Source organism: Aquarana catesbeiana, linkage group LG05 (assembly GCF_042186555.1).
Source record: "Aquarana catesbeiana isolate 2022-GZ linkage group LG05, ASM4218655v1, whole genome shotgun sequence".
NCBI lineage: Eukaryota > Metazoa > Chordata > Amphibia > Anura > Ranidae > Aquarana > Aquarana catesbeiana.
Window position 1 is genome coordinate 224577128 of NC_133328.1, and position 12206 is coordinate 224589333.

Sequence of the window (12206 nt, forward strand, 5' to 3'; positions counted from 1 at the left end):
GGGACAGCCTGACCTTTTTGGGGGAGGGGTGATTGTGCTAAGGACAAAATGACTGTACTGGGGGACAGACTGAATGGAGGGGGAGGGGTGATTTGGCAGGGGACAGAGTGACCTGGGGAGTGATTGTGCTGGGGGACATGTGCAGCAGGCCACCATCTCCCTGGTAGGGGGTCCAGTGCATTGCTTTGTCTAGGGGCCCATGGTGTTATTAGGATGGCCCTTGCACTCTATCCTCTGATTTTCATTTGAGAAGTTATAGCTATTTTTTTTTTTTAATATTGGCCTGATCTTGTCAATTTCTTCAGTGAAACAGTTAAATTATTACACATATCTTATATGGGAATAACAGCTTCTGTTTCAGGGCTTCAGTTGTTTGTGCTGCAATAGCAGATGGCATATCACAGCCTTGGCCTCTAACTCCTATATCTGATTGTACATTTATTAGAGTTGCAATGACATCAGTTTAGCCTTATGTTTAGAAATAAAACCAATCATCATCTGTTCTGAAGAAACTTTACATGTTGTACTGGAAACATAAAATACGTTTCTTCAGCATATTGGTAAGGTGGCTGCCAAAGGCAAACTGAGCCAATATACCCTACACTGTAAACTGGACAACCCACAAGATCTCTCCCATCTGCTCAATACTGTTTATCATATAATAAGAAAATAAATAATCTGGTAACTACAAGGAGTAGTTATGAGTTATCACATTACACAGACATTCACCAAATACTTAAAAAAAAAACACACAAACACTGAACATAGCACCCAAATATTATTGAAGCATATGGGAGCAAAATCTTGTAAATTTTTTCTGGTCTTTTTGAAGGGCAATTTGCTGTCTTTTGGTAAGATGTGCATGGGTAGCGGGGCACTGCCATGGGGGACATGTACCAATGCAAATTAAAAAAAAATACCATTCAGCAGGGAGCAGATCATTTAATGAAGCTTGAAGAGCAGCATTAAACATACGCAAATCCTTTAAATATCATCACTGGGGAATTCCTTAAACCTGCATGTGAATTGGAACACCTTTTGGATGTACTCCAGCAAACAAAAAAAACCCAAAAATAATTGTCACTAAATTACTCATCAGCTTCTCTTTGTAAACAAAGTATCAAGGGGATCCTGGGGGATGTCATTGACAACATATGGGCATGACCTTATTAGTCATTGACATCAACCAGCATCCCTAGCCAGTTAGTTGACATTTAGCAGCTGGCCGGGGAACTGGCATTTTTCCAGGAGTGCAACAGGAAAGGATTGTCATGGTGCGGGTAGTCGTATCTAAGGGTCAGTAGGACATTGCTCATGTTGGATTTACATTGCAGGACATTTTTTTTAAATTAAAGACTTTTTCTTTAGTGTGTATGTTTATTTACTTTACAAGAGCTACATGGGGGGTGGATATTTGGGGGCCCACTATTTTAAAGTGGGCTTCTAGATTACAATCAGTTTTCCCTTGCAGAACCCCACATCCATCCTGGTCTCCATCAACATGGGCACAAAGTGTCTTTCGCTGGGTATCCTGCTGGCAAAGCACCCCCCCCAACAATGTTTAGGGCATGTGGCCTAGTATGGTTCAGGATGGGGTGAACTGCATGCTGGTCACCCAGGTTGCATTCCTGAATAAGGGTCTGGTGTGGATCTTAAGCGGAACCTCATACAGTTTTTTTTTTTTTGCAAGGGGTTTCCCTTAATATCCACAACAGACTCTTGCCCATGCATTCAGCCTGGATGGCCAAAAGTGCCATAAAGTCGCCCCTAAAATAGATACCAGATCCTTATCCTAGACAGGGATCTGGTATGGATTTTTACAGGGGACCCCACAAAATAAAGAAAGAAAAAAGATGTGCAGCCCCCCTAAGAATCCATACTAAACCCTTGCAGGAATGTAGCCTGGCTGGTCAGAAAAGGAAGCTGCAGCAAACAAGCATTCCCCCCAAAACCATATTAAACTACATTTATGAGCATACAAGTGAAATACTGAGTGATTATCCATCCTTTTTAATTTTCACCACATACTTTAGATGTTCTGGAGGACGTCTGTGTTTACTGTGTTTTTTTTACACAATGTCATTAAGAATTTAAAAACTTTAATACATTAAAAATCAGCTTTAATCATTGTGTTCTGCCATCTGGCTAAGCCCCCCTCCCAGTCGACAGAACACAATAGCGCTGCAGAAGGAATTCCCCTGTCAATCAAAGCTGACTGTGTTTATGGGGGAATCAAGCTATTTGCTTTCCTTCCACCTGTGGTGCTTTAGCTCTCCAACGGGGAGGCAGACAGCTATAAAAACAACTAGTAGATTAGTAGTGTCAGATTTCTATTGTTTTTTAGAAAAGAGGAACCGGAAATTGGGTATTCAAACACTTGGAGAAGGTGGATATCTTTCATGAATGGCCTTCATAAAATTCAGTGACCTTAGGTGAGACTTCTCTAAGGCAACGGAACGTAAACAAAGGTAAACAAAGGTTTTTGTTTAATTTTTGAGGCTTGTGCACCACATAGTAACTAAATTTGGTACTTGTTTAGGCCAGTGTTTCTTAACCAGGAGCTGTCTGAGTTCCCCAAGGTTGGCACAAGCATAGGACCCAGTTTTGCCTGGGTTAACATCATAGGTTGGGAGGCCCAGATGCACAGTGTCATTTGTTGCTATGGTACTGGTGGTCAGCAGGCTTGCACAATGGCAACACATGGCTCTGATCCAGGGCAGGCAGCATGCAGGGCTGCCCTCAGCACTCAGGGTAAGATGGAAGTCCTCCTCCTCTAGACTTCTTTATTCCCCCCACCCTCTGCTGTGCTGCAGGAGCCAGAAGGTAGGCTTCTGATATAAAAAAAGGGTATTGTGTGGGGGGTTCTGTGATGGGGAGAGTGTATCTGGGGTCTGTGTGATGGGGAGGTTGTGATGTGATGGGGGACTCATGTATAGGGGTCTCTGCAGTGAAGGGGCAACTCTGAATCAATGAGGAGCACTCATGTATGGAGGGTCATCTGATGTATAGGAGGAGCACTGATGTGATTGGGAACTTTGAAGTGAATGGGCGACTACGACATAGATGGGGAATGCTGATGTGATGGAGGGACCTCTGATATAATGGGGATCTCTGATGTGAAGGGGCAACTCTGATTTATTGAGGAGCACTCATGTACGGAGGGTCATCTGATGTATAGGAGGAGCACTGGTGTGATTGGGGATTCTGAAGTGAATGGGTAACTGCAACATAGAGGGGGAACACTGTTGTAATAGGGGGGACTCTAATATGAAGGGGGTGATTGTCTGCATTGCTCCAGACTCCGGTTTCCCATTGATAAGTAATGTTTACATTTTCTACATTTTAACTGGTTGAGAAATGCTAGTTTAGAATATCATACATGGGCCTTTAGTTGTACTTTAACTGTATGATGATGCTGCATCTCCTCTGGTTTCTGCATTAAAAATGTTTCACAAAGTATTTATATTCAAGCTTTAAAATTACTGTATTTTATTTTAGGCAAGCCAGAAAAATATTTTCCTTACCAGGATTGTAAGCACATGGGGCAGAGACTGATAATAGCACGTAAAGATACAACGTTGCATTCAAAGAAGGGGCTGAGACTGGACACTATGTTTGTATCAAAGAAACAATGACAGAAAAAAGTGATTGTATGTTGTGCAAAACTGAGACAGAGCATGGAAAATGCTTGCGTCTATATTTCCTGCTCCTTGAGTGCCAACAAAAGGTACATTATTGGGTGTACTGACAGAGACTATTAATCTTGGGCATACACATATGTGCACTTGTTTTGGACTTTTATTTATCAAGTCACGGAGTTTATGTTGAGTGTGCACATTGAATTGTTACACACTTGGTTATAGGAGTGACACATTTGTGGTTTTCCAGCAATTTCATCACTGAGTCACTGTATGTATTGTATTGTGTATGGTGTTTTTTGTTTTCATTATATATATATCATATTTTTTATTATTATTTTTCATATAATGTACTTTATTCATACACTTTAAAAGTGTTTATTAGATTAGGATATTCACTGTCAACAGTGACACCACAGAGAGGGTGATTAGGATAGCGCCACATTTTTATTCTTCACGTGGGTTGCAATACACCATAGTCACGTCACAAGATTTAGAAATATCACTCTAATATTTGATGAGCAATACCTTTTCTATACAGGATGACTAAATCAATCTTATGATAAATGGGGTCCAGTTACCTGTATTCAAATTGGATTCCTCTGTTTATTGGGATTGTGAAGGGCAATTATAACTAAAGCATTAAAAAAGTATTGATATTGTTAAAAAATGTATGTTTTATTATACATGTGATATAATAAAACATGCATTTTTAAACAATATCAATACTTCTTTAATGTTTTAGTTATAATTCCCCTTCACAATCCAGTTTGTAGACAATAATTGGGATGATGGCAACCACACCCTTGGTGATATGAACCTTCCTTTTTTTCAGTTACCTCTATTAACCAGTCAGCAGGAATCTTCAATGTATATGTAAAGTAAAGTGATTTATGATTTGCTGTACATTATCATCCCTTACTCACTGCACTATTAAAGCTGAACTTTTATGAAATTTTAAAACCAATCCTTTATTCTTCCTAGGAGTTAATTAATAAATTATTAAATGTATTCTTAAATACTGCTACAGTAGTATACATACCTAAAATAAAAATGTATATTACCTTTCTGTAATTTGCTGTGTAGCACAGCTCAAACAGGAACAGGAAAGACTAGCAGTGGAAGCCAATCCTAGCTCTGTTGTATTACAGGGGCTGTCAGGCTAACACTGGCGGCATGTATACAGGAGGCAGGAGGGGAAAGCAGAGATATGAATTCCTTAATGTGATTCTACTCCTTCAATATTGGGTATGCCACCTAAAAGCCAAAAGGTAATCATATTGTTTTGCTAACCACCTAGTGGATACAGAGGTATCCAAATTATAAGACTAAACAGAACTGTTAGGTAAAACATATAAAATATATATATTTCAACTGAGCAGTTTTGCTGGAGGTCATGTTTAAGTTAGGGTTTGTCACCAGCATATCTACATAAGATACAATTTTTACCATACTGTAAGTCTTACCTACAATCATGTGGTTGCATACATCGCAGAATGTGGGTTTTTTAAAGACATGTTCCTGGAAAATGTGCGTCTTGTTATCTGGCGGCTGTATTACTTTGGTAGGGCTTGCTGACTGAGTTTCTGAGCTTTGGGTCCTTCTGTTGCTGGTTGGGCTATCTTCTAGCTCTAAATCTACTTGAAATTTCATGTCACTATTAGTTCTTTGGAAGAAATTGTCTGCACTTTTACTCCGTATGCTCTTTGTCTTGAAGGATAGGGATTTCTTAAGTTTCTGGAGCTAAAAGCAATGAGAATAAGAGAATTTAGTTAGTAAAATATTTGACAGTTATGAACTTAGAATCATTAGACAAAATACACTTGCCCTTTATCTCTTGGCTCCTTGGCAAAAAAAACCAAAAACAAAACACCCTATTGCACTCGAGCCAAGTCCTTAAAACTATGGCTGGACCTTCTTCAGTTCTTCATCTCCTGGGTCTCCTGGCACCAAAAATCTTCTTAGCACCAGCCATGTTGTTGCACTTATTTCCTATAAAGTTGTATAGTTCCGTCACCTGTCAGGCCTATGCAAGTCTATGGGGAGCGAGTGAGCGGGCATGACCAATACTTTGTACATTTTTGTTGCAGGGAGATGGAAGACTGAAGGTGACTTGGCATTAAGGTTTTGTAAGTATGCTTCTGTTTAGGGAAATGTTGGTTACATTCCAGCTAATGATGCTAGAAATAAAGGATTACTATAGCTATGTTTTTAATATATGGATTACATTCACAAAATAGCAATGACATTTGGATTGAATGGAATGACAGGTGGTAACAAGAATTCATATGTGAACAGAAGGAACAAAGCACCAAATTATCTGTTCAAGAGTCCACATAGCATTTATTTCTTGACAATGGAGTCACAACCAGTAGAGTAAAGGTATCCAACGTGTTTCAGGGTCCAAGAATTTTCCCTTGATCAGGGCTGGGAGTTGGTTTGCTAGGGTTCCTGATTTGGACGGTGTTATATTCTCCCAAAGGGCTATCTTAAACTAAAACCCTGCAGAGTTCAATGGTTGTGTGATGGTGATGCTGGTATCAAGTCCAGCACCTCTGTTTACTTAAATTTTTGGTAAGAATTCATATACCACAATCAATATATATATACACACGGGCCTCACAAATGCTGCAAAATGTTTTTTAACTGGGTCCAAATTACTCCATTCACACATGTGCTTGCACTTGTGCACTGTATTACATTAATAAATATGCCCTGCCTGGGTAAACTACAGGTTCCCTTTAAACTCGTGCCATTACTACACACATGGAAATAAAAAGAAATGTATTTATTTTAGTTATCAGATTAATGCAATTATGGATACAGCTACAATATTTTTAAAAATATTCTTAGTGATTTATTAATAATGTAGATGCATAAATACAATAGCTACCTAGGGCTACTCCCAATTCTTTTGTTTAGTTCAGAGAAGTCTCTACATGGGGCTGTTGAAAACCAATATTGCTTAACAACACCCTATTGCTTATTTATGTAAATGATCAAGTGATATTATTTGTTACCAAGGGGAGGACAAGTGATAAGCAGATAAAATAAACAGCAATATTTTACAAACATTACAATTTTCCTATATGAAAGATGTTCACAAGTTCTCAGCTGAACAGCTTATGTTTGGCTTTATGCACACACGTGGACTACAGTGTCTGAGGACACTGGCTCTGCTGCCTTTGTTTATTTCAACTACTATAGAAATACACACTGTCTGAACTAAATACACCTCTAAACTTTCTGAGATGATAAAGAGGGACACATTTGGTACAAAGCATGTATGCAAAGGACACACCTCTGCTACACCCCCACTTGCACGGACCACAAAGTCATGAATGACCAAGAAGGAACCTACAGCTAGGGTGGAGGCAACCATGGTTATACAAACAAAAAGACATTCATATAATGTCAACTATCTAGATCTCTGGATCTTCTAACTAATTTGACCTGCAATTCTCTTTGAGGATTACCTCTGCTTAGGCCTTTATTCATCACATGCTTAGATCAGCTGCCTAGGCTGGGCTTTCAGGGAACCATGTTGTATAAATTGCAATATTTTTTATTATTATTTTTATTTTAATTTAAGTTTTATATAATTTTAAGGGGGACGTGTAATCATATAGGATATATATATATATATATATATATATATATAAAGATGTCATATAAGGATGACAAATAGAGGAGGCCAAAAAAAGAACACAAAGTGGATATATTAGGATGAAAATATAGGTATATTTATGGCAACAAAACATACAGATACTAGGCAAGATTCACTGATCATACAGAACACTAATTAGGGCTATTCTTAAAATATACCAGTGGCAGAACTACCAGAGTCGCAGCAGTCACACTTGCGACCCGGCCCTGGCGTTCCACCACTTTAGGGGGGCCCCCCAAGACCCAGCATCTCCCCCTGCACCTCCGGCTGGCAGCTAACTATACAGTAGAGGGGGCAATCGGAAACTATGTGATGTGGGATCCGTGGGATGTCTCATTCAGAGTACTGGCTAGCAGTTCACGTCTCGAGTGTCAGTGTATACAGTGGAGGGGGGCGGGAGGGGGCGATTGGAAGTTCTGTGGTATACACTGACACTCGGGAAGTGGAAGTGAACTGTTAGCTGGTATTCTGAATGGGACATCCCACGGACATCACAGGGCCTCTGATCACCCCCTCCCGCCCCCCTCCACTGTATACACTGACACTTGGGAAGTGAACTTCTAGCCATATGGGACATCCCACGGACATCACAGGGAAGCAGTATATACAAGGGCTACTGCATCTAGGCTTCTTCTGTAAGGTAAGCAGCCCAGCACCTGAGCATGCTTTGTGTCTTACTATAACAATGCTCACCTGTCACACTTTCCCCCCACCTGTCACACCGCCCCCCACCTGTCACACTGCCCCCCAACTGTCACACTGTCCCCCCACCTGTCACACTGCCCCCCTCTTATGACACTGCCCTCCCACCTGTCACACTGCCCTCCCACCTGTCACACTGCCCCCACCTATCACACTGCCCCACCTGTCAGACTGCTCCCTCTTATCACATTTCCCCCACCTGTTACCCTGCCCCCTCTTATGACATTGCCCCCACCTGTCACACTTCCCCCACCTGTCACACTTTCCCCCACCTGTCACACTGTCCCCCCACCTGTCACACTGCCCCCTCTTATGACACTGCCCCCCACCTGTCACACTGCCCCCCCACCTATCACACTGCCCCACCTATCACACTGCCCCCCACCTGTCAGACTGCCCCCTCTTATAACATTCCCCCCACCTGTTACACTGCCCCCTCTGTTGACACTGCCCCCACCTGTCACACTTTCCCCCACCTGTCACACTGCCCCCCACCTGTCACACTCCCCCCTCTTATGACACTGCCCCCACCTATCACACTGCCCTCCCACCTGTCACACTGCCCCCAACTATCACACTGCCCCCACCTGTCAGACTGCTCCCTCTTATCACATTCCCCCCACCTGTTACCCTGCCCCCCTCTTATGACACTGCCCCCCACCTGTTACACTTCCACCCACCTGTAACACCACCCCCCACCTTTCATGCTGCCCCCCACCTGTCACACTGCCCCCCACCTGTCACACTGCCCATCACCTTTTACACTGCCCATCACCTGTCACACTGCCCCCCTCTTATGACACTGCCCCCCACCTGTCACACTGCCCTCTCACCTGTCACACTGACCCCACCTATCACACTGCCCCACCTATCACACTACCCCCTACCTGTTAGACTGCCCCCTCTTATCACATTCCCCCACCTGTTACCCTGCCCTCCTCTTATGACACTGCCCCCCCACCTGTCACACTTTCCCCCCACCTGTCACACTGCCTCCCACCTGTCACACTGCCCCCCATCTGTCACACTGCCCCCACCTATCACACTGCCCTCCCACCTGTCAAACTGCCCCCCCACCTATCACACTGCCCCGCCTATCACACTGCCCCCCACCTGTCACACTGCCCCCCTCTTATCAAATTCCCCCACCTGTTACCCTGCCCCCCTCTTATGACACTGTCCTCCACCTGTCACACTGCGCCCCCCCACCTGTCACACTTCCCTCACACCTGTCAGACTGCCCCCCTACCTGTTACACTGCCCCCCTCATATCACACTACCCACCCCACCTGCCACACAGCCCCTCTTTTATCACACTGCCCACATCATACTGTCCCCGCCACACTGCCCCCCACCTGTCACACTGTCCCATGCCGCACTGCCCCTTATCACAATACCCCCCTGTCATACTGCCCCCCGTAACACTGCCCAACTATCATTCTACCCCCTCGTCACACTGCTCTTTCTGTCATATTTACCCCTCTCCTGTCACACTACCCCGTCATACTGTCCCCCTCTTGTTACACAGCCCCCTCCTTTCACAGTGCTCCCTTGTTACACTGCCCCCTCTTATCACTCTGCCCCCTCCTGTCATACTTCCTAGGTACCCTTTTTCTGTAACACTGCCCCCCCTTGTCACAATATCCCCCTGTCATACTGCACCCCCTGTCATACTGCCCCCTTCTGTTACACTGCCTCCATCATACTGCCCCCTCTTGTCATACTCCCCCCTCTGGTCACACTTCTAAAGCCGCGTACACACGAGTGGACTTTTCGACTGGACTGGTCCGACGGACTATCCGACGGACTTCCAATGGACTTTCCGAATGAACGGACTTGCCTACACACAATCACACCAAAGTCTGATGGATTCGTACGTGATGACGTACAACCAGACTAAAATAAGGAAGTTCATAGCCAGTAGCCAATAGCTGCCCTAGCGTCGGTTTTTGTCCGTCGGACTAGCATACAGACGAGTGGACTTTTCGATAGAAACTGGGTCCGGCGGAGTTCCGACGTAAAGATTTGAAACATGTTCCAAATCTAAAGTCTGCCAGATTTTTGACTGAAAAAGTCTGCTGCAGGTCCGATGAAGCCCACACATGGTCGAATTGTCCGAAAGACTCTGTCAGTCGGACCAGTCCGGAGGAAAAGTCCGCTCGTGTGTACACGGCATTAGAAACCCTTCTCCTGTCACACTACCCCCCCACCTGTCCCACTGCCCCCCCACCTCTCATATTACCCCATCATACTGTCCCCTTGTCACACTGCCCCCCACCCTATCATACTACGGGTCAGGGACCCTTAATGGTTTCTTGCACTGGGGCCCTGAAGGTTCTAGTTACGCCTCTGAAATACACTATATGCAAGTTCCAAAACTAATCTTTACTAATTCACATAAATACAATGCACCTCCAGGTGCTCATTGGTGCCAATGATATTGGTTCCTGCTAGGCAGTCAAGGACCACTCATACCCACAGTATGCAAATTCCAAAGTTCCGAAGTGGGATTCACTATGGCAACTACTCATTACTACCATTTTTAAAAGAAGGAAAATGCAAAATGCAGTTATCTTGTTTTGAGATCTCCTGGGGTACCCTGTTACAATGGCGTCTAAGGTAACTAATGGCTTCTAATGTACAAATAGGCATCGCCAGGTACCTGGTTTCCTGTGAAAATCTGTTTTAGGGCTTAAATATACATACAGATTTGATTTAACAATGCAGCAGAAGCTAAAAAAAGCCAAAGTTCCCTTGTATAAGAATAAGGATATCTATGTTCTAAAAAAAAGATGTTGAAATCAAAAGTATATCCCTGCTATATGCATTTTCAAATTGCAGTTACGTGGAGAAAACTATTGCAACATAGGAAAGTTTTTCATACATTTGCAAATATCTATAAGAACCTATCACTATGAAAGTGCTTCCACTGTATCTATGGTTCCTATATGGTTCCTGAATGACTGGCCTGATGTCTTGTAAATACAGGAGGCAGGCTGTCACCACACCGCCTCTCTATCTTGTCCAATCAGAGAACGCTTTGTATTCATTTAGAGGTTGCAAAACATTCTCTGAATGGCACTCATACGAAGGGGCAGACCTCCTGTGTAAACAAAGTATGGACAGCAGCCTTCAGCATAGGGCCCAGAAGCATTCCTAATTTCCAGCTTCCAGTGGCATTGGCCAGCTATGTCAAATACATAGCTACATTAGTACAAGCTGGACCAATATAACAACGTATAACATGCCGAAGCCAAGCTAAACTAAACGGTATCCGAGCACCACAAACTGAAAATGCTATTTGATTCGTTTGTAATATACAAAACAAACTCACCCATTCATCCATGTCTCCCAGTGTTGCCAACCGCCTGTAGATTTACGGGCAGCCAGTAAAAACAAGGCATTTTTCCGGTGTCCGTGAAAGCCCGTAGTAAGGGAAAAGTGCGGCGATCGGCTCGGGTCAGAACTGCGCATGCACAATTCCGGAAATCCCCGAGAAGATCCGATCTTCTTGAGCCGCCGCGTGCTGCCGAGTCTTCTCGAGTCCTCTGCTCTGCCCAGCAACAGCCCAGCCCACCCCACCCCACCCGCGGCACAGGCTGCCAGAGCCAATGATCTAAGCGCATTTTCGTGCCAACACGGCCGCCAGCCCCATAAACAGGTGGAGCCGAGCGGGCAGACTGAGCCTCGTGGAGTGGAGAGACCTGAGTGGCAGCGGGACCAGACGGGGGAGAGAGGAGAGTCAGCCCGGGTGGACGGAGAGTGACATCACCACCACCACCACCACCCGAGCAAGTGTTGGACTCCGGGACTCGGAGGGAGGAGGGCACATGGACAGTCACAGAGCGGAGCTCACCCCAGGGCCCTGACAGACCAGTGGTGCTGCCTGCAGTCTCGACTGAAGCTGAGCCTGAGGCAGGTGTCAGGTGAGTCAGTGTCAGTCAGTCTGTCTCTCTGTCAGACAGTGTCTTACTTCGAGTTCGTTCATTCTTTTTGTGTCTGATCTGATGAAGGAAGGGCCAGGTCACAAGTGGGTGCAGGTGGCGTCAGGTCAGTCAGTGTCACTGGCATCGGCGTGAGTCTTTCTCACAGACACAGCAGTGCACTGACAGACAGTCCACCACACTGTACTGCAGTGCAGAGAGGCTCAGGGCAGGCCCAGACAAAGCTCCCCAGCCCAGACTGTGTTGGCCATGACC

General features: G+C 44.5%; 1 protein-coding gene across 1 annotated transcript in view; it reads right to left on the minus strand.

Annotated features, from left to right (window-relative positions):
• Nucleotides 1-12206, minus strand: part of STAC (SH3 and cysteine rich domain) — a 423240-nt gene that overhangs the window by 242268 nt on the left and 168766 nt on the right. Inside the window, exon 2 of the mRNA XM_073630594.1 lies at nt 5105-5381. Within this exon, the coding sequence (XP_073486695.1) occupies nt 5105-5381 (277 nt within the window). The remainder of the gene's footprint in view (nt 1-5104; nt 5382-12206) is intronic.